The 23,520-nt window shown below is 33.7% G+C and overlaps 1 protein-coding gene across 2 annotated transcripts; it reads left to right on the top strand.

Moving 5' to 3' along the window:
• Positions 1-13,576: 13,576 nt before the first annotated feature.
• On the top strand, positions 13,577-21,915 carry LOC120215938 (probable pectate lyase 5). Of its 2 annotated transcripts, XM_039213468.1 has the most exons (6): positions 13,577-13,735; positions 13,809-14,549; positions 14,630-14,768; positions 14,851-15,080; positions 21,338-21,342; positions 21,902-21,915. In XM_039213468.1, exons 1-4 carry the CDS (start codon positions 13,629-13,631, stop codon positions 15,070-15,072), a joined length of 1,209 nt encoding a protein of 402 aa, XP_039069399.1. In that variant the 5' UTR covers positions 13,577-13,628; the 3' UTR covers positions 15,073-15,080; positions 21,338-21,342; positions 21,902-21,915. The 2 variants fall into 2 exon arrangements, with proteins under 2 accessions (XP_039069399.1, XP_039069398.1); XM_039213467.1 differs by lacking the exons at positions 21,338-21,342; positions 21,902-21,915 and adding an exon at positions 15,175-15,328 and having other exon boundaries at positions 14,851-15,084.
• The last annotated feature ends 1,605 nt before the right edge of the window (positions 21,916-23,520 follow it).

The following is a 23,520-nucleotide window of genomic DNA, read 5'->3' as shown; positions in this document are numbered from 1 at the left end:
ATCAAGAAACCCCTACATATCACGATGGTTTCTCAAGCTTGTCCTTAAAGAACCCCTACATATCACGGTGATCCTTCAAGCTTGTCATCAAATTTGTCATCAAGGAACTCCTACATATCACAACGGTCCCTCAAGCTTTTCATCAATAAACCCCTACATATCACGATGGTTTCTCAAGCTTTTCTTCAAAAAAAACCCCTGAAAATCAAGCTTAGTTTCTAAAAATATTGTGTTTCGAGCGAAACTATCTCAAGCGAGATAAAATCTTCTGTTTCAAGTGAAATTGTCTCAAGGGAGACTGTCTCAAGGGAGACAAAATTTGTTTCAAGGGGAACTGTCTCAAGGAAGACAAAATTTGTTTCAAGGGAAATCGTCTCAAGGGAGACAAAATTTGTTTCAAGGGAAACTGTCTCAAGGGAGACAAAATTTGTTTCAAAGGAAACTATCTCAAGGGAGACAAAATTTGTTTCAAGGGAAACTGTCCCAAGGGAGACAAAATTTGTTTCAAGGGAAACTGTCTCAAGGGAGACTAAATTTGTTTCAAGGGAAACTATCTCAAGTGAGATAAAATCTTTCTGTTTTGAGGGAAACTATCTCAAGCGAGATAAAATCTTCTGCTTCGAGGGAAACTTTCTCAAGCGAGATAGAATCTTCTTTAAAAACAATATTGAGTGAAATGAAATGCCTTCTTTTGAGTAAAAAATCGTCTCAAGCGAGACAAATCTTGTTTTAAGAAAAATAATCTTGAGTGAAATGAATCTTCTTATTTCGAGTAAAAAATGTCTCAAGCGAGACGAAAGTTGTTTTAAGAAAAACATGTAGTGAAATAAAATGTCTTGTTTTGAATAAAACCTGTCTCAAGCGAGACAAATCTTGTTTTGAGAAAAACAATCTTGAGTCAAATGAAATGTCTTCTTTCAAGTAAAACCGTCTCAAGTGAGATGACTTTGTTTCAAATGAAACAGACTCAAAGTTTTTTCAAAAAGAAATTATCTCAAGAGAGACAAAATTATTTTCAAAAGAAACGATCTTACAGATGGGTGTTTCAAAAGAAAATGACTCAAAGATTATAAAATTTGTTTCAAGTGAAATAGACTCGAAATTTGTATCTCAGAGAAAAATTGTCTCAAGCAAGACGAAATTTGTTTTGAGAAATTGTCTCAAGCAAGACGAATTTTTTTTTGAGAAATTGTCTCAAGCAAGACGAAATTTGTTTTGAGAAATTATCTCAAGTGAGACAATTTTTTTTAAAGAGAAACAACATCAGAGGATACTGATAATTTGCTTGTTCCTGCTGGTAGAGGAAATGCCTTCAGAAGATCTAATCGTTCGCATCAGGATATTGAATGCCCCAATATTCGATATTGAATCTCCAAAGATGCCCCAACATTTGATGTTGAATCTCTAAAGATGCCCCAATATTTGATGTTGAATCTTCAAAGATGCCCCAATATTTGATGTTGAATCTTCAAAGATGCCCTTTATTGTTTCAGCACTGATTCTAAGCATGAGCTTTGTATCTTAGAGTCACATGTTAAATATCAAGATCCACTCTAGAGAGATTGTCTTGTTTGAAAAGTGTTTTTCTTTTTTTTTCAAAAATTTTGAAAATATCAATTAGAAGAGTTTTGAAAAGTGTTTAATCAAAAGTTTTTAAAATATTGCCTCTCTCTAAGTTTTATAATTGTAACAAATCATAAAACTATAGTTTATTGGATATCAAAGAATTAATTACACTGTTAATCCTTCAATAAATTATAACTTTTTGACAAGTGTCAAAATCAAAGCTATCTTTGAGAAATGGTTCAGGTTATTGTGTTTGGTCAATGGTTTGAATGTCTCAGGTTGCTATTTTTGGTCAATGGTTTGAATGTCTCAGGTTGTTTTTGGTTAATGGTTTGACCTTCTTATTTCTTTGATGTTCACTGATTTGATAGGGGTAACGTGTATGCTCATCTACTGGAAGTGTTCTCCGACTCCCAACTCTCATGGTCACACTCGGATTGTGCAATGCCTTATCAATTAATTTGTACGATCGCCTCAGCTGCACCATTTTATATTCGAGCCGCCTACATATCACGATGGTTTCTCAAGCTTGTCATCAAATTTGTCATCAAGGAACCCCTACATATCACGATGGTCCCTCAAGCTTTTCATCAAGAAACCCCTACATATCACGATGGTTTCTCAAGCTTGTTCTCAAAGAACCCCTACATATCACGATGGTCCTTCAAGCTTGTCATCAAGGAACCCCTACATATCACGACGGTCCCTCAAGCTTTTCATCAAGAAACCTCTACATATCACGATGGTTTCTCAAGCTTTTCTTCAAGAAACCCCTGAAAATCAGGCTTAGTTTCTAAAAATATTGTGTTTAGAGTGAAACTATCTCAAACGAGATAAAATCTTCTGTTTCAAGTGAAATTGTCTCAAGGGAGACAAAATTTGTTTCAAGGGGAACTGTCTCAAGGAAGACAAAATTTGTTTCAAGGGAAACTGTCTCAAGGGAGACAAAATTTGTTTCAAAGGAAACTGTCTCAAGGGAGACAAAATTTGTTTCAAGGGAAATTGTCTCAAGGGAGACAAAATTTGTTTCAAGGGAGACAAAATTTTTTTAAAGGGAAATTGTCTCAATGGAGATAAAATCTTTCTGTTTAGAGGGAATCTATCTCAAGCGAGATAAAATCTTCTGATTCGAGTGAAACTTTCTCAAGCGAGATAAAATATTCTTTAAAAACAATCTTGAGTGAAATGAAATGCCTTCTTTCGAGTAAAAAATCGTTTCAAGCGAGACAAATCTTGTTTTAAGAAAAACAATCTTGAGTGAAATAAATCTTCTTATTTCGAGTAAAAAAATGTCTCAAGCGAGACGAAAGTTGTTTTAAGAAAAACAACATGTAGTGAAATGAAATGTCTTGTTTTTAATAAAACATGTCTCAAGCGAGACGAAAGTTGTTTTAAGAAAAACAACATGTAGTGAAATGAAATGTCTTGTTTTTAATAAAACCTGTCTCAAGCGAGACAAATCTTGTTTTGAGAAAAACAATATTGAGTCAAATGAAATATCTTCTTTCAAGTAAAACAGTCTCAAGTAAGATGACTTTGTTTCAAATGAAACAGACTCAAAGTTTTTTTAAAAGAAATTGTCTCAAGAGAGACAAAATTATTTTAAAAAGAAACGGTGTTACAGATGGGTGTTTCAAAAGAAGCTGACTCAAAGAATATAAAATTTGTTTCAAGTGAAACAGACTCGAAATTTGTATCTCAGAGAAAAATTGTCTCAAACGAGACGAAATTTGTTTTGAGAAATTGTCTCAAGCAAGACGGAATTTGTTTTGAGAAATTGTCTCAAGTGAGACAAATTTGCTTTGAGAAATTATCTCAAGTGAGACAAAATTATTTTTTTAAGAGAAACAACATCAGAGGATACTGATAATTTGCTTGTTCCTGCTGGTAGAGGAAATGCCTTCAGAATATCAAATCATTCGCATCAGGATATTGAATGCCTCAATATTCGATATTGAATCTCCAAAGATGCCCCAACATTTGATGTTGAATCTTCAAAGATGCCCCAATATTTGATGTTGAATCTTCAAAGATGCCCTTTATTGTTTCAGCACTGATTCTAAGCATGAATTTTGTGTCTGAGAGTCACATGTCAAATACCAAGATCCACTCTAGAGAGATTCTCTTGTTTGAAAATTGTTTTTCTTCTTCTTTTTTTTATTTTCAAAAGTTTTGAAAATATCAATTAGAAGAGTTTTGAAAAATGTTTAATCAAAAGTTTTTAAAATATTGCCCCTCTCTAAGTTTTATAATTGTAACAATTCATAAAACTATAGTTATTGGATATCAAAGAATTAATTACACTGTTAATCCTTCAATAAATTATAATTTTTTGACAAGTGTCAAAATCAAAGCTATCTTTGGGAAATGGTTCAGGTTATTGTGTTTGGTCAATGGTTTCAATGTCTCAGGTTGCTATTTTTGGTCAATGGTTTGAATGTTTCAGGTTGTTTTTGGTTAATGGTTTGGCCTTCTTATTTCTTTGATTTTCACTAATTTGATAGGGGTAACGTGTATGCTCCTCTACTGGAAGTGTTCTCCGACTCCCAACTCTCATGATCACACTCGGATTGTGCAATGCCTTATCAAGGAATTTATGCGATCGCCTCAGCTGCACCATTTTATATTCGAGCCGCCTTTTCAGGTTTTCAACTTGAATCTTCCTTTGGTTTCAAAACGTTATTCAAAATTTACGTCTTGAACCCTCTTCGTTATTTTTCTCTATCATGCATTAAAGATTTTAAAAAACTTTTTGCAAATAAAGATTAATCATGATGGGCAGGATGAAATTTGAAGATAACCTCTTATATCTAGAAATCCATGTATGATTAGAAGGGACTTTTTAAGGCACGTAATGTAGGCCATGGTTCATGGTTATGAAAGAAAATGATAAGTAGGCTCAAACAAGTGTTTCAGGGTATTGAACCAATGATCAATTCATTCTGATGCCTTCAATCCTGTCTTGCTCAATTTGAATATGTTCGTATGTGTCTCTCTCTTTATGCTCTCTGGATACTCCATGTTCTTCTGGAATGATTGTGCTTGATTAATCTCATAGTTTGAAGTTTGTGCTTGATCAATTCAAGGGGACAAGGTATAACTAACAATAGAAAATGAGAGGGGAAATTCAAAATAAACTAAAATTTAAAGGTCTAAATAGGTATTTAGGTGATTACAAAGTAGTATATGTTTTAAATACTCTCAACTATTTGATAAATAAAGCTCAATCACTCAGGTTGCAGTTATTGGTGCTAGAATCCGAGACCTCTAAGAATGACAATCATTCTTTTAATCATTGAGATTGTCGTAACCGGTTTTCGTCCGGGCACGAAATATTTATTTGGCGGGAAAATTGATGTGAATAAATGGTTTTGAAAATAAATAATTTGGGAGTCGCCATCGGCCTTTTGGGTTAGGTAGGTTGAATACCTAAAAATTATCTTTTAACAGAGTTTTTAATAAAACATCAGTTAAAAGATGAACTGATCTGCGTTTATAACCAAAAATTCGTTCTTTTTAATAATAAAAAGGGATTCGTGGTCGGTTACGTTTAGGGAAGGATTAGCACCCCTACAACGCCCAAAAATTGGTACTTTTTAATTATAAATTGTCTCTATTATTATAAATTTAAAAAATTCAAAATATATTTAATTTATAATACTATTATTTCAAAATTATAAAAAATATTTAAAAATATCTGAAAAGGACTTCTAGGTGCCTTAAGACAGCTCTTTTCTTCAATATTTAAAAAAATAAATAAATGACAAACATTTTTTATGATAAAAATTTATTTTAATATAGTAAGATATTTATTTATTCAAAAATATCAGAAAATGGCTTCTAGGTATCTTAAGACAGCTCTCTTCTTTGATAAAAATATATTAAAATTTTAATATTTTAAATAAAACTAAATTATAATTTTTATAATATTTAATTATTTTAAAATACCAGAATAGGACATCCAGTTATATTAAGACTGCCCTTTTCTTTGATATCGAAAATAAATAAACATTATTATTAAAAATATATATATATATATGATTAAGATAATAATAAAATAATAATTAAAGCAATAATTAAAATATAAAAGTAATAACAAAATAATATTGTAATTAAATAATGATCAAAATAAAAGAAATTCAAAAATTATAAAACTAAATATAAAGTATTAAAAATAAAGATAATAATTCGAAATATTATGAAAGATAATGATTAATAGTGTAATTTAACCTAATTAATTAATACGTGATTAAAATAATAATTAATAAACTATGAGGGACTAAATTTGATATTTTCCTAAATATATATAAATACAGTTAATGGTTAAAATATAATAAAATAAAATTTAAACACTAAATTAAAATAATTAAAAGTCAATTTCAGTGACTAAATTGCAAAGTTACAGAACTATAAGGGTTGCGGAAAGGGTTTACCCTTTCTTAAATTACACAGATACCCTCCCCAAAACGACGTCGTTCGGGGGAGGGTTTATAAAACCTAAACGCCTGGCCCGAAGGGCCAAGCTTTCCCATTTCTTTCTTTTCTTTCTTTCTCTGAATGAGAGAACCAGAGTTCTCTCTCTGGTTTCTCTCTAGTTTCCCTCGCCGGAGGGAAACCGGCAGCCATAGGCCACTGTACTCCGCCGCCGGCCACCGTCGACGGCCACCGTAAACGGTGGCCGGAATTTACCAAAAATACCCCCAAAGCGTAGATCTAAACGTCCTAAGGTCCGATCTAAGGTTATTTTAACCTAAAACCCTATAATATATCGTAAATCTACGATTTTCACCTTTGGTATTTCGGTTCTCCGGTGACGTTTGGGGTTCTCCGATGACAGAGTAAGTTCCTCTGTTCTCTTCTTCTTCTTTTTTTTTACTGGTTTGTCGTTGATTGGGATCGTTGGTAGCTTTCTGTCTTCCTTTTTTTTTCTTTGCTGGATGTCCTCGTTTCTCTCGTGTTCTCCGTTGCTCTCTGTCCTTCCTCGGTTTCTTTTTTTTTGCAGGTTCAGTGGTGGCTTTTATAGCCACCACAGTGTACTCCTCGGACCGGTCCCATGGGTAGCATCTTTGGTGAGTCACCAAGCTATGGCGGTGACTCACCATAGAGCACTGATTTGGTGAGGCAGCTGGCTTCTGGAAAGCTCGACGAGGTCGGCGTCGTGGAGGCAGCAGCGTCGGCAGCAACTGGTTGGACCATCTGGCATCAGAGAGTCGGTCGTCGGGGTGGCTTCAGGGGTTGCGCCGCGTCTGGAAGCTAGGGTTTAGCTAGCTGAATGTTACAAACCCTAAAGAGTTTGGGTTCTGCTGGGCCAATTGTAATCGGGCCCCAGTTTTGGGCTTTGTAATATTTTTATTATTATTATTATTATTATTTAATGATAATAATAATATATATAATAATATATTTTATTTAATAATAATAATAATTAAAATAATATAATGAAAAATTAGTGTCTACAGAGATAATTTGATTCTTGTATACTTATAAAAAAATTAGGGTGCAATGGCCCCTAACCCAATACATAGCTCTGTCCTTGCCACCGAAGTGGTTTGTTGAGTTAAATATATATATATATATATATATAATAATTAGAGTTACATACAAATTCCATTTATAAAATCTAAAAATTAAATTGAGGGTATCCACTTATTAATATTCTTTAACTACTATAAGCTGTTTATCAAAGAAGTTGTAGGAGAGCTTTGTTTGAAGTTGAACACGAAACCTGTGAAAATGTATAATCAGTCGTCATGTGATCTCTTTTAAAGCTCTATTTATTATCCGATATCTCCAACTATACCGCTCTTAATTTAATCCACTCACGTTTTATCTACCAATTGGTAGAACGTTGGATTCAATTCAAACCCTTTGTTCTGATCATATTAATCCCCAATTTCCATTGATTTTCTCCTTCTGTGTTCATCGACCCCATGAAAGATCTATCCTTCTTTCTTCTTAAGAACTCGGTTGGGGCCAAGATGAAGAAAGGCATTCGTAATTCTTGCAACGACGATGGTTCCACCTCCACTCTCAACCAGAACCACGGCGGAGCCGGTGTTATTACTCCGTCTGATTTGGTCGCTCCGCAGTCGGTGGTTGCGTCGAACACAACCGATCAAAGCCGTCCGACGACGTTGGAAGAGATGATCTTAAGGTTGGAGTTGGAAGAAGAGCTTGTTAAAAATCGAAGCTGAATGAATTTATTACAACGATATTCGGGGTGGTCGGATGTCGTGTGTAAACAACTCCGACATCCTACGATCCGCGAGGAATGCGTTGAATCAGTCCCCTCGTTTCTCCCTCGACGGGAAAGATTCCATGTATCGGTCGTCGTTTAGAAACCCTGAATTTATCAACGGAAGGAACTCGGTTTGCTGCGATTATGGGCTGAGAGAAAGGTATTACAAAGCTTCATGTTTACCGTCAACTTTGGGTGGCGAAACCGTGATTTGGTGCAAACCAGGGTTGTGGCGAAGCTTATGGGGTTAGAGGCGGTGCCGGTGACAATTAGTCGGAGAAAAGATCGGAGTAATAAGAAACTTGGTTCTTCGATCAAGCGACAGAATCTTCGAAGGAGAGCCGAGAGACATGAAGTGGAGCAAAGACTCTACATGGACGAGGATTTTAAAAGAGGTAATATCGGTTCATGTTCGAACTCGAGTTACTTTGTGATGAAACCTACTGCTCTCGAGCCAGCAAATGGTGGTGGTGGTGGATGGCCGACCCGACGTTTTCATTAGATCGTGCTTATCTAATCCGGTTTAGAGTGTTAGGTACGAACTTTTCTCGTATATATATATATATATTTCACTCTTTATTCCAAGATTTAACCTGACTAATTTAGATCGACTCTTGTTTCATATTTGACTTTGGGAGATGAATCTACCGGCAGAGATTTTCGGAATACATAAGGACTTAAACTCGAAATCTTGATATTAAATTACTTATCATTTGAACGCTTAATCACCATGTTACAGTCATTGGTTTTCGAACTTGTGAGCTCTACCTGTCACTTCAGAAAAAAAAAATAACGATTCCTATAATCATCAAGACAAATTGATTCGTGCACCGTCAATCTAGCTCTATTTTTCTCGTATAGTGTTGTTAACAAAGCTGTATTTTAGGATTTGTCGACTACATCATTAAATTAAAAATTATACTATTTTAACATTGAATCTTATTTTAAATTTTAGTTATATCATTGAAAATTGATACTATTTTAATATTTAACTTGTGTTTAAGTTTAAATTATACGACAGGATTAACATGAAAACGTCATGATGATGATATGGACGATGTTTTTTTGTCAGAATATTATACCTTTTAATTCGACATTCGGTTTTAACTGAGTTTAGGAAGAATCAATTTAATCTAAAATTTGATTTTAAATAATTTTAGAGTTGAAATTCCTAATAGATCTGATTTGACATAAATATTAAAAAATATTTTATTTAAAAAACAAAATGTTAAATAAAAAATATAAAAATATATTATAATAATTATCCCTAAAAATATATCGTAAACTTGAGTACGTAATCCAACCTCATCATTCATAACGGGAAAGAAGAGGCAATCAATCACCTCTTAGTTTATTCACCGCCGTTAAAGAAATTATTGATAAATTTTTTAGGATATTTCTATTTTATATTATTATTTTCTTACATATATATTTTAATCGCACAATATTTAAATTTCTTAATAAACTTTAATAAAATAAAATTCATTTTAACTCAAGTAAAAATTACTTTTGCTTATCTTCAACCTTTCATGAACCTGCCTCCCCAGAATGTAAACATTTCCCTTCTTACATCATTTTTGAAATGTATTGTTCAATAGATTTTTGTTTGCCATATCAAATTTGTGGGGTTATGGATCGGTTTATTATTTGCATATCGTACGAGGGGAAGAAAAAGAATTTGGTTCAGCCTATTGAAAGAACAAAGGGTAATGGGTCGAGTTAAGTTAGATTATTATTTCGGTCGGGTGAAGATTTTTCGTCCTAAACTCAAATATCTCCCAATCTCATCATTTGTAAAATCTAACCCGAACTTAAATTTTAAAAGAAAAAGGCCTATCGTGCAAAACCGAGTTGAGTTAATTATAGGAATGGCAACGGGTCGGGTTCGGGGCGGGTTTTGCTCGCCCCGTCCCTGAACCCGAAATAAATCCCCATCCCCGACCCCGACCCGATCCCCGACAGATTTTTTATCGGGGCGCCCTGTCAGAGATTTTTTTTTGCCCCGTCCCTGAACCCGACCCGAAATATTATATCAAAACCCGAACCCGAAAATATTTTATATATAATTAATATAAAAAATATAAAATATTATATATATAATTAATATAAAAAATATAAAATATTATATATATATATATAATCGGGGCGGGGATACCTTTCCCCGAACCCGAACCCGACCCGAAAAAATCTCCGAAAAAAATCCCCGAACCCGAACCCGATATCATTCAACCCGACCTGACCCGAACTTGACCGGGTTTCGGGTTTCCCCATCGGGTTCGGGTTATACTGCCATCCCTAAGTTAAAATCCATTAAATTTGGTTAAAATGGAATAAAAGTACTAAAACAAAATGTTTATGGTTAAAATTATCAATTCAACTCTTAATTCGTCTTAAATTTAACTTCTTAAATAATATAGAATGGTTACCATGTATTATTTGTCCACAATATTTCTTAATTATTGATAATGTATATATATTTTGCGGACACATCTATTCTAACACGGAACATCAAGAAAAAAAAACAATACTTCTTAAAATCACTCGATAAATTCGACTTGAATACAACCTTAAGCATAGATAAAATGTATACATTAAAAACCTTAGAATCGTTACTTAACTCATGAATATATTTAAGAATATATCAAAGGAAAATGCAATTTTAATTACGTGTTGAATTATTCCCATGTTACTTATAAAGACAATCATGTCGAAGATATGACATCTTACCTATAAAATGGCATAATTTTATAATGTTATGTACTTATATATTTGAAATTTTACCTTCAAAAAATATTTAAAATTTTGATTTAATTAAACTTTATAAATTATTAAAATTAATATTAACTTAACATCATTTTCAATTACATTAGTAGATAATTTAGAGGATCACATTACCATTGAGAAAAATTGATTGTGAAATAATATGATACCTAGGGATGGGCATGGGTCGGGTTATTGGTCCACCCGACCCGACCCGAGAACAAATGATCCTCCACCCGAGATTAGACTCGACCCGACAAAAATAAGATTTCACCCGACCCGATATATAACTTAGAAACCCGACCCGGAATAATAAAAAAAGTTATTTTTATTTAATAAAAACAATGACTTAATTGAAAAAAAGTATATATAGAGGGATATTATTGTAATTATTTCTAAATATATAAGGTAAAATTATATATTTTTTCAGGTTGGTTCGGGTATGGACTTTTTCACCCTAAACTCGAACCCGACCCGACTCGAACAATATACTTAAAAAAATCCAATCCAACCCGACCCGAACCCGAATATTTTTAAAAAAACCCCGATTTGATCGGGTCTGATCAGAACCCGTCGGGTTCAGGTCCCATACCCATTCCCTAATGATACCATACATGTGCAAAGGAGGGAAAACTATTGGCTAAAGGAGCATAACACATGGCATTTTAATTGTGCACCTTGTGTTAAGTGGATAAGGAAGTTGCCCCATTCTTTTCATCCAGTGTCCTAATCCTTACATCAAAACAAAATTAAATCAAATATGGACCAATAAACTTTACAAAGGGCCGACTAATAACATGGTTATGCCTTTTATTATTTGATATATTATTAATATGAAATAAAAAAAATTAAAATTAATTAATTAAATAGCTGTTAATGTTTTAATCATATTGTACGTCTGCAAAACTTGGGTCTTACAAAAGCACATTTGCTTAAACGAATATCATTTTAAAAAATAATTAAAAAAAATTATTTCAATAGTAAAAGGCTTTCGATATATTAAAGAAATGGTTTGTAGTCGTCGTCTTGTCTAAAAGTGGATTACGCCCCCACCAATATTGCACAACGGCTGCGATCATCACTTGAATCCGTGATCAACGGTTATGATTCTCCGAATAGGAAAAGAGAATCAGAGGAGAAAGTCGTAGCTTTCATTAGAGATGGCAGCTTGATAGACACGTTATAAGAAGAAAATTAATAACAAAATAAAATATTTAGGGCCTACAAAGTTTGAATTATAATAAAAAAAGCATGTGCGGTGTCCCAATAAATCTTAATTAATTAAATCTTATTGAGCGATTAAATCCGTTAAAGATAGTGTTATTTTTCCTTTAATTTTAGGTTTGAGTAATTGTGTTTACAGAATATATATATGTTATTAATGGTTAAGAAATATTCATAACGTATTATTTTGATTCATATTTAATGTTATTAGAGCTTGACTCGAATTTAATGTGACATAAATTAAGTAATATTTAAATTTGAGAAAGTAATAATCCTTTTCCTCTGTTTGTGATTTTTTCCTTTAAAGGTTTTCCACGTAAATCTTGATATTTTTTTATTTTTTTTGATCGTGTTTATTTATTTGTTGATAATCATTTCGATATTATAATAAATGTTAATAATTTTTTTGAATAATTACTACCTAGCGAAAGGGAGAGGAATTTGCTCCTATTAAATATTGAATCCACAATGTAAGAGAGAGCATAAATGTCAATTAAGAGTTTTTAATCATTTGCTCTAAAGATTGTTGATATGATTACTCTAAAGATTGTTGATTAATGTTGATATATATTTTATTGAACAATTTCTACTCAAAGGGAGAGAGTAAAATTTTGCTCTTAATAGGTATTGAACTCACTAAATATGGTAGAGAGCATACATCAATTAAAAACTTTTAACCACATCGCTCTAGATATAACACTAGTTTTATTAGAAAGAAGAAATATCCAAAATTACACTTATGACCATAAAAATAAACTAACCACATAATTAAAACATTTTATTATAATTATTAACACAAAAATTAGATACTTAAGATCACACAATAACCATACAAGGAAAAAGGTTAAAAAGTTAATAAAAAACTTAAACACAAGATAAATATGAACATATCTAATTGCATCAACAAACGAATCACAAAAGAAGATAAATCTACTAAAAGACCACCGACAAAGTATAAATCAAAATCGAGCAAAGTGAAAATACTATTCAATAACGTAAATCATGTATCCAAATCTAATCAAGTGTTTAAAGTAAAGAAGAAATAACAAATAAACATAATCTTAATTAGTCATGACGATATCAAATTCAAAACTAAGAAAAAAAGATAAACTAAAATAACAATTAAATGACCAAAAGCGTGTCATAAAAATAAAGATAAACGTGTCATAAAGATATAAAGTTTGGGCAAATTAATTTACAAAGATAAACGTATCATGATCCATTTTTCGACATTGTGCAAATTAATAGTCGAAAATCTAATTAAAGTATTAATCTTTAAATGTCAAGTTTTCATAAATTTACAGCTTCCATCCTCGATTCCTCTTGCTTTTGTTATCACTTATCATATGCACCTTTTTCTGTACGTGAGTGTTATTTAATTTAATAAGCAAAAAGTAAATAAAGACACAAGCAGTAGTTTCATCGCTTTGGGGACCAAATCAAGCAAAATGTTCAACAGGGGACCCAGAAAATCCATAAAATTTACTGGCCTGATTCTTCAACAAAATCAACCAGTGGTACCACAAAGTCTTGTTTGTTTAGGTTTAATCCCCTGATTTCCTCTGTCATCAGGACCTCGTACCTGTGTTTCATATCCACCAAATGTTCAACAGAATAACCTTTTTTTTATTGAATGCCTTGCTTAACGGCCCAAACTACCCAGGTGGAATCCCGTGAAACCTGAAATCACGAAGCACAGTCGACCCTACCATGTTTTAATTTAATCACGCCGTTGAGCTTGGCTTTAATCCCTTCTATAAAAACCCTCCTCCTCCTTCCCTTTCCCCTCAACCTCAAATATTTCCCTCCCTCCAAACAGAACATCACACCAAGCTCCAAAATGCATATCCCTTCACTTTCTCTCCTCCTCACTTCTCTCCTTCTCCCCTCTCTAATTTCCTCTTCCTCTGTTCAAGACCCTGAACTCGTAGTCCAAGACGTGCACAGGTAGATTGAAAACTTTTTATGTTTAAACTATCACATTTTGTGTACCGATAACATTTGTTGTTGTTGGGGGCAGGGCCATCAATGCTTCAAGGAGGAACCTTGGATATCTGTCTTGTGGCACCGGCAACCCCATCGACGACTGCTGGCGGTGTGACCCGAACTGGGAGAAGAATCGGCAGAGGCTAGCCGACTGTGCCATCGGTTTCGGTAAGAACGCCATTGGTGGAAGAGACGGTAAGATTTATGTCGTGACGGATTCGAGTGATAACGACGTCGTGAACCCTAAGCCTGGAACTCTACGGCATGCCGTGATTCAAGACGAACCGTTGTGGATCATTTTCGCTCGTGACATGACGATACGGCTGAAGGAAGAATTGCTGATGAACTCGTTTAAGACGATTGACGGCCGGGGTTCGAGCGTCCACATTGCAGGGGGTCCTTGTATAACAATTCAGTATGTGACCAACATCATTATTCATGGACTCAACATCCATGACTGCAAGCAGGGAGGGAATGCAATGGTGAGGGACTCCCCACGACATTTCGGATGGCGAACGATATCGGACGGCGACGGCGTGTCGATCTTCGGCGGGAGCCATGTTTGGGTGGATCATAACTCCTTGTCCAACTGCAACGATGGCCTGGTTGATGCCATTCATGGGTCCACCGCAATCACCATCTCAAACAACTACATGACTCACCATGATAAAGTCATGCTTTTGGGGCACAGTGATTCCTATACTCAAGACAAGAACATGCAGGTCACAATTGCCTTTAATCACTTTGGAGAAGGGCTAGTCCAAAGAATGCCTAGGTAAAATAATCCCAAACCCAAAACATTAAATAAATTCGAGATTCGAATCTTTATATCCGATATCATTTTTACATTTACAGATGTAGACATGGATATTTCCATGTGGTTAACAATGATTACACCCACTGGGAAATGTATGCCATTGGAGGAAGTGCAAACCCAACCATTAACAGCCAAGGGAACAGATTTACAGCACCAAATGCCAGATTCAGCAAAGAGGTAAAACCCCATTAATCTAATAATTAACTTTTGTTTTCAATCATTTATAGTAACAATTCGAATTCGACCATTGCTCATGCAGGTGACTAAACATGAAGACGCACCAGAGAGTGAATGGAAGAACTGGAACTGGAGATCGGAAGGAGACCTGATGGTGAACGGTGCGTTTTTCACGCCGTCGGGCGCCGGTGCCTCGTCGAGCTATGCCAGGGCTTCGAGCTTGGGGGCCAGGCCATCTTCGTTGGTGGCGACGATAACGACCAATGCCGGTGCTCTTAGTTGCAAGAAAGGCTCTCGTTGCTGATTAAGACATGATCGAACACTTTGAAAAACAGAAAATGGTGTTGGACTGCAATTAAATTTAGTTTTAGAAATGAAAAAATATAAAAAAAATATGAAGAAGGTGAAGAACCGTCTACTTATACAATTAATTTAATTGACTTTTTCCCTTTCTATTTAGCCCTTATTTTTTTTCTTGGTTTGTTTTTCAACTGTAATGTTCATTACAACCTCGGCCTGTTTCTTATAGAACATGTTGGGATTCTTTCTTAGAATCTTGATGAACTATAAGAAAGCAAGAATAGCTGTGTTGATATATACACTAAATTCTATGTTATTTTTATTTAACTAATTTTAAAATTTATATACTAGTCGATTTAAGTTAAATAATCGCGTACATTCAATCTAATTAAACAATCACATACACATGTATTGATAGAGAACGTGAGATTATAACGATGAGGCCCGTTTACGAGATTTTGGTAGCATTCAAACAAATAAAAGAATTAAACCCTAATAAGATATTTAAATTACAGTTTGCATTTGTGTCTTGGTCACGTTACGTTTATAGCTATTACGGACATAACGGATAATATTACCGTCACTGCAAGTATCATGGTTGTGAAGTTTTAATAAAGTATACTACTGTGGACATAACAATTGTGGATATTATGATATTCAAATGATGTTGTTACCACTGCATATCGATCATTATTGTGGTTGCAGACTATTACTTAAGTAATTTTCCTTAATAACAAGTGTTGAGAAAAATAAATTTTAAGGCCAACTCTATAATAACACAAATATTGAAAAAAATAGGTCTTTAATAACAAATATTAAAAAAATAAGAGTATGCTCATAATAACAAATATTAAAGAAAAATTAGACATTTAATGAAAATATTGAAAAATTAGACTAGTAATAACAAATAAATATTAAAAAAATATTAGAAATGAAATTGAATTTTAAAAGTATGACCCTAATAACAAATATTGAAAAAATTGGGACCCTAATAATAAGTATTGAAAAAATTAAGTCTTTAATAACAAATGTTAGAAAAAATATTGGCAAAAAATTACACCTATACAGATATTAAAAAAAATTATAAGAGTAGGCTCTAATAATAAATATTAGAAAAAAAGTTAAGTCCATAATAATAAACATAGAGAAAAAAATTGACCCTTAGTAACAAATATAAAAAATAATTAGGCCTTCGATTAAAAAATCATCTTTTACAAATATAATATATTATAAAAATTCTGGGTCTTGGGTAGGTTCCCCTCCTGCCCAAGCCAGATACAGTTCTGATAACGATTGTTGATGATTTAGTCCTCTTAATTTAGTTAAAAAAAATACATCCGACTATTTCATAAAGAAGAATGAGAGAGAAGTTAGGCTAAAAACGATAATGATTGAGAAAAAGATGAAGAGAAAAAGCTCAAAAGAGTGGTTACAAAAAAGTGTCAATGGGACCCTTTGGTCCAATTAGGTTACAAGTATTCTCCACTACATCGGCATAAATATTAAACCAAATGAGTGGTTCTCAAACAAGGACTGCCTTCCCCGCAATTGGGGGGCACCCCCATTGCCTTTTCTTGTGCCAAACATAGACAACGTGTTGCAGCAGACACAACCTTCCTTACCAAAACCTAGACCAATCTTTTCTCTACGATTTGGAAAACACAAAATACAATGTCGTTTTACGATCGAAAAACATGACATGTAAATATACAAAATGGGAAGAAGAAAAGTGTGGTTGGAGGAATGTTTATATCAATGGGCACTATTAGAAGAAAGTCCTCCGAGTTGGAGTTGTGATTAATTTGGATAAACAAACACTGAATATGTGTCGTGTCCCATTATTGGGCAGAAGAGTTAGGGTTGGAGTTGAAACTTGAATACATTATTTAGGTGATGTAGATGTTATGGACCCGACCATGTGGGGGAGTGTAGGAAGGCGACTACAATAGGCTATATAATCAAAAGTGGTGATTTGCAGGCAGATTTTCAAGATTCGAATGAGTGGCCGAATTTACGTTTGCTTGCTATCTGGCAAGCTTGACCCCACTCGAGGCAGCGGTCTAACCGAGATCATGCCGAGGATCAAGGCCAACCGTCGAGGTCTACTATTTTTTTTTCGGTAGAGAATATGGTTTTTGTATCATGTGTAAAAGCAGTCTACCTTTGCCATGTGCTGGACTCTTTGTGTGGCAACGATCTTTCGGACGGTTTCGATTTCGTGTTTCGACTTGAATTGATGCGATGGAATCACCATCGATCGTTTTTGAAATAGGTGGATTGGACACCTTGAACTTACTATTTTACTAGGTCTGTGTCTTACCAGATATTTGTCGGATTCAAGATTCGTTTACGATCGAGGAAAGATGAGCACCCTCGACTCTTCGTTTTGGTACCAATCGATTACCGATGATCTTAATTGTGAAAATTGAAATTTAAATAAGAATTTAAGTTTCGATCCAAATTACTTACCCTTGATAATCTTTGAAATTTAATTGGATTCCTAAACATGAAATTAATATTAAAGAAAAAAAATAAATAATAAAAAAGATAATTAAAACACTACAAAACAAAAAATGTCAATCAAGGGTGTAACTATTAACTATAACCGTTAACCTATAAAATCGTCACATTTTATAAGTTAATTAATCGAACTGTTAAGATTAAACGATTTCGATTAATTTAACTATTAAAATTAACGGTTAATGATTACGGTTATAAATTTTGATAGAACGCTTAACCGATATTAAATTATAAATATATTTTTTAAAAGTCAGTTTCAACCCAAAAAATAAAACCTCCTCGACAACCTATCATTCTAATTGTCTATACTCCATATCTGTAAGTTAAATTTGTGAATTGAGAGCTGTAAATTGAATAACGGTTGCTGGAAATTAAGTTAGAGGCTTACAGTTATTACAAATTGAGTTACGCAACTGCAAAGAAAATTAGTTCAAGACTACATGTTACTTTATTATTATCAATGATTTCTTTTTAATTATTTTTATAATTGACAAGAAAAACAATAAAACATATTAAAAAAATAAACTTCAAAATTCATCTTTGTTTTCTATATACGACACAGCTTTTTTATCTTTGTTTTACTTTAGTTTTCTTTGGTCAAATTCATTTTTATTTGACTTAGAGTAAATTGATGATGGTTAGTATTTTTTAAAATTAAGGAGTAAAAATGTGAAAAAGAAAGTTATAATAGGTTACAGGTTAATCTGTACAATTGAACCGTTAGAAATAATTAACCGTTAACAATTAATCATTTCTTAAAGGTTAGGTTATGGATAGCAAAATTCAATAACCGTTAAAATGATTAAATTACAATAAATTTTAAATCAAATAACTAAATTACAATAGGTGACCAAAGTGAATCACATAATGAAATATGAGAGACGGCAAGGTGATTTAACTATGACTTAATTACAATGAAGACCCTATTGTAGGCTCATTTTCCACCTTCTCCCAAAACCGATTTAGGCTCATTTTCCACCTTCTCCCAAAAACTTAATCCCCCCAATAACTCTGTACTATTTCCCCTCCCGGCCCAGACACCGACTATCTTCCCCGGCGAACACCGCTGTCCGCCGCCGCTCCAGCCAGCATCCACGGTGGCCGAAATCCTTGAAAGTACCCTTTTCGAAAGCCCTCTCTATCCCGAACTCGAATCCGGCCTTCAATCAACGAAAGGATATCCCCACCGACGTAGTTCTACGCAAAAATATCTCAGGCTTTCCCTTTCTCCGTCGGCGTTCCTTCGATTTCGGGGCGGCTGTTCGTCCTCCAAACACGAAGCTAAGTTTTCTCTCTTCCTCTTTTGGTATTTTGATTTTTTGAAGGCTTCCCCAAACTTATCCACTTTTCTCTTCGTTTTGCAGGACTTATATACCGTCAAGGGTTCGAATCATTCCTCCGATGCAAGATTCCATTTAATCCGAAATCAAAGGGATGATTCCCTTTTTCTTCTGATTTGCTTCGAAAATGGGATATTTTTGCTTTTTGGTTCGACATTGAATCTGCATGTTATTTTGGTTGCCATGTTATGCTTGTTTTACATGTTAAAAGGAACACATTTCCTTTTTTAATCGATTTTGTTGCCTTTGTTGATCTACTGTTGATTGTTGTTATTCGTGATCTGGGAATGTTTCTCAAAATTGCTTGGGGATGTTTTCAATACAGCGTGTTATAGCGTGTTTCGTCGGCGCGTGATCTGCGCGCGTTGTTCTTTGATTGATCAATGACCCTTCGATGCCTTTTGATGTGATATGGGCCGTTAGATCAAAAGGACGGATCTAACGACCTTAAATTGGTTACGCATTAGATAAAATTGTTAGGGTTCGAAATCCTATTTCCTTTGTAATCTGGACCGTTATAAAGCATACGTCGCTGGCACTTTAACATGAAAACCCTAACTCTGCTGGGCTAGACAGATGAAGCTTCTTGTTGGGTTTATTGCTTTGTTGGACCTTTGCTCTTGGACGTGATTTGAACTGTAACCTAGACTCCTTTTGGATTATTGAATATTGACATAGACCTGAATCCTAAAAAAATAAAATATAATAATAAATATTAATATTAATATTAATATAAAATAATAATATACCTATAATTATAATATACATACATAATATACATACTATATATTTAAAAAATTATATTTATTTTATATATATATATATATATATATATATATATTTTTTTCAAAATATATATATATATATATATATATATATATATATATTAAAAAGCTATATATTCTCCAAAATATAATACATTTCAAAAATTATATATTTTCAAAATGCATATATATATATATATATATATCAAAAAATATATATAATATATAATATATTTTTTAAATCTATATTACATAATATTAAAATAAAAAAATAAGACCAAAATTCAAAATAAAACCCCGAACAAAAATAGGTATCTACAATTATCCCTCTTTGTCCATTATCGTGCAACAACATTAGGACAAAAATAAAAAGACACAAATTTCATTCGGTTCTAAGAATAAATGGATTTCAAAAGCAAGTTTGCTATTATGATGTTGAGATGTCTAGCTTTTCTTCGGGAATTAGATTAAACTTTTGTTAAATTAGGGTTTTAACACTTTAATTCAGTCTGTCCCAAAATCCGGAGGATTAAAATATCACACGGAACCACCCAAGTGGCTAATCATATTTTTTTGAAATAGTTTGGACATATTCACAAACTCAAACAAAATAAAATACTAAATACAAATACTTTTACAAAATATAACTTAAGTTTACTTTTATGGGGAGCTCCCATAAGTATACTCAAAATACATAATTCTAAATAGAGTTTACAACTCAAATAACTAACAAGGGTCTATAACAGTATATGCCCACTATAATACTCGAGACGTACTCTGATGGATGATGATCTGATTTGGAAATCCTGAACCTGACGACAAGCTCCTCAACTGGTACCAAAGAACTTACGCACGGAAATACATTCTATACACTGAGCTCACAAACTCAGTGCCACACAAATAGCCCTACTATTCTATATGCATTCAACATGTAAAGCATGTGACTAGTATGGTTATGAACATTTGGATACATTTACACAATAACAGAAGTAAACATCATGGTGTAGTCTGAGGTCACCATAACATCACAGAACTCACACCCTTGTTTGCTCACTAAGGGTTCCTTAAGTGAGATCTGGGTCACACAGCGTCAGAGTCTCACGTTACCCTAGGTTAGGTTTGGGTCACATAGCATCGGTGCCTAACCAAGCTAGTTTACCTCTCTAGACTACTCGAGACATGTTCGGGTCACATAGCATCGGCATAACACCCAACTAGCATTTAAAGTTCCCAAGAACTAGATTAGATATATCCGAATAATCATTTATCCATCTATACCAACGTCGTAAACAAGTAACTCGGGTGTCCTCAATGTTTCTCGAGTATCAAGTAAGGCATAAGTCTTATGAAATCTTACCTCATAATGAATGATCTTATGTCATCATAATTATTAGGGTTTTCACCGGTAAGCTTATTACAAGATTCCCCTCAATCCAAGACCCTTTTTAATCTTTCCAATTCAAGCTAAGCTTGTAGCCCAACAGTTCACGATGATACTTCCCCTTAGGTATCAGTATTTGCTCTCTTAGGGTATCAATATTTCTCCGAGTATCGATACCAAATTTACATTCATTGTTTTAGAAAAAGCCTCAGTATCGATACTCCTCCTAAGAGTATTGATACCCACCTTCAATATGAATACTCCTATGAGTACCTATACCAAAATTGCATTCCATGTTTTAAAAAATACATTGGTACCAATACTCTTACTAGGAGTACCAATACCTTACCCTGGGCACCGATACTCCCATGAGTATCGATACTAAAATCGGCTACTAGAATGTAATCAAGTCCCCGAGTACCGATACTAGGCCTCTAGGTATCGATACACCTGAGTTGTATCTATACTCCTTAGTGGGGTATTGATACTCTCCTCACAAACCCCTTTGGATTTTGCCCACTCTCAACTAGCAGTATCGATACTGTTCATATAGTATTGATACTCTCGGCCTAGAAAATTATGTTTCTCTCGTTTAAAACCTTCCAAATCAATCCTAAAGTGTCCCTAAAGCCCTTAAATGATATTTAAAGCTTATTTAGTACTTAAGGGTTATAAAATGTCATCACTTTATGCATGAACAATGAAAAATTCTCGTTTTCATGCTTTGAATCCCTCAAATGCACTCAAATAGCTCATACACTCACACAAGCATCAAACTACATATGTTGATCTACAAGCATCAAACTACATATGTTGATCTACAAGCAGTAAGAAAAGGCTAGAAGTGTGTTACCTTACACTTTGGAGTTATAGGAACAACCTCAAGCTCACCCATAGACCTTTTTTATCATTGACCTCTCGCTTCTCTCACTAAAAAAATAAATAGAATGAGTTATTAACTCACTTATGAACATAAGAAATGTAAGAACAAAGTTTCTAAAGTTTTGGGATGGTTTAAAGCCACTCACAATCTCTAAACACCAAAACCCATCATAAACCCAACTATGACCATCATGACCAAACTCTAAGGTTGTGAGCTCAATTTGAAGATCTAATGGAGATGATTTCACTACTTACCTCCACAAATTCGGACTATGAAAGATGGCTATGAAGATGCTTCCTTTGATAGTTTCCATTAGATAGAAAATGCAAAAGAAGAATAAACTTTCAAAAAGCTCTAGGGATAAATTACACTTCTAGTCCTTTCTCTTTTAGTCTTCAATTAAAATTACTCTTTTATATAACTCTCTCTCCCGGGTTAGTCTAAATCTATTATCTCGGGAATATGGGTGTTATAAGGGTTGGACTTTCCTTGGGCTTGATATATTTTTCTGTAAAGTTGAAATCTGAGTCAAAACTGTAGATAATTATCTTTTAAGCCGGATACCTTCTTTTGTGGAGTTGAAATCTGACTTTGAAAAGATTTAACTATAAGAAAGCTACTCACCATTAGTTAAGCCAAATTACAGTCAATTCTGAATGTGTTTTCGGGTCAAGTATCATTCGTCATGAAGTTGAAACTCGACCTAAAAATTTTAACTACAAACTAGCCCTCGCAGCTAAGTTAAGCTAGACTGCAATTGGTTATGAATTAGCTTTCGAACCCAACATCCTCTGTCATGGAGTTTAAATTGACTTTGAAAAGATTTGAATGGAAGATGGCTCCTCACCACTTAGTTAAGCTAAATTACAGTTTGCTCTAAATACGTTTCTAGGTCAAGTATCCTTCGCCACGAAAATGAAATTTAACTCGAAAATATACAAAATCATACATATGCATGTAAAGTCATGAACGCAATACTCCTAGGCATCCCTAAAATGTAAAAAATTAGCTCCTCATTACGAGTTGAGCCAAGTTGTAGATGACTCTTCCATTGCGAGTTAAGTCGAACTTTAGATGACTCCCCTTTGAGGGTTAAGTCTTGTGGGAAAATTATCTCGAGTGAGACAATTTTTTCAAGATAAAATCAAGTGAGATGCAGTTTTATTTCGAGAGATACTGTCTCGAAGTGAGATGAAAAATTTTCAGGGAAAATATCTCAAGCGAGATGAAATTTTCTTTTAAGAGAACATTTCTCAAGTAAGATGAAACTTTTCAAGGGAAAATAACTCAAGTGAGATGAAATTTTGTTTCGAGAAAAACTGTCTCGAGTGAGACGAAAATTTTAAAGGGAAAATATCTCAAGTGAAATGTAATTTTTGTTTCAAAGAGATTGTCTCAAGTGAGATGAAATTTGTTTTTTTTGAGGAAAACTATCTTAAGTGGGATAAAAAAAATTCTGAGAGAAACAGGTGAAGAAGCAAGTAGAGGAAAACTATCTTAAGTAGAGGCAAGTGGTATGGATGATAAAGACCAGATTTCAGAGTACGATGAAGAAGCAGGTGAT

Source organism: Hibiscus syriacus, unplaced genomic scaffold (genome assembly GCF_006381635.1).
Source record: "Hibiscus syriacus cultivar Baekdansim isolate YM2019G1 unplaced genomic scaffold, ASM638163v2 tig00110156_pilon, whole genome shotgun sequence".
In the NCBI taxonomy this organism is placed as follows: Eukaryota; Viridiplantae; Streptophyta; class Magnoliopsida; order Malvales; family Malvaceae; genus Hibiscus; species Hibiscus syriacus.
The sequence above is the reverse complement of the archived record's forward strand: the minus strand, read 5'-3'. Positions and strand labels throughout refer to the sequence as shown.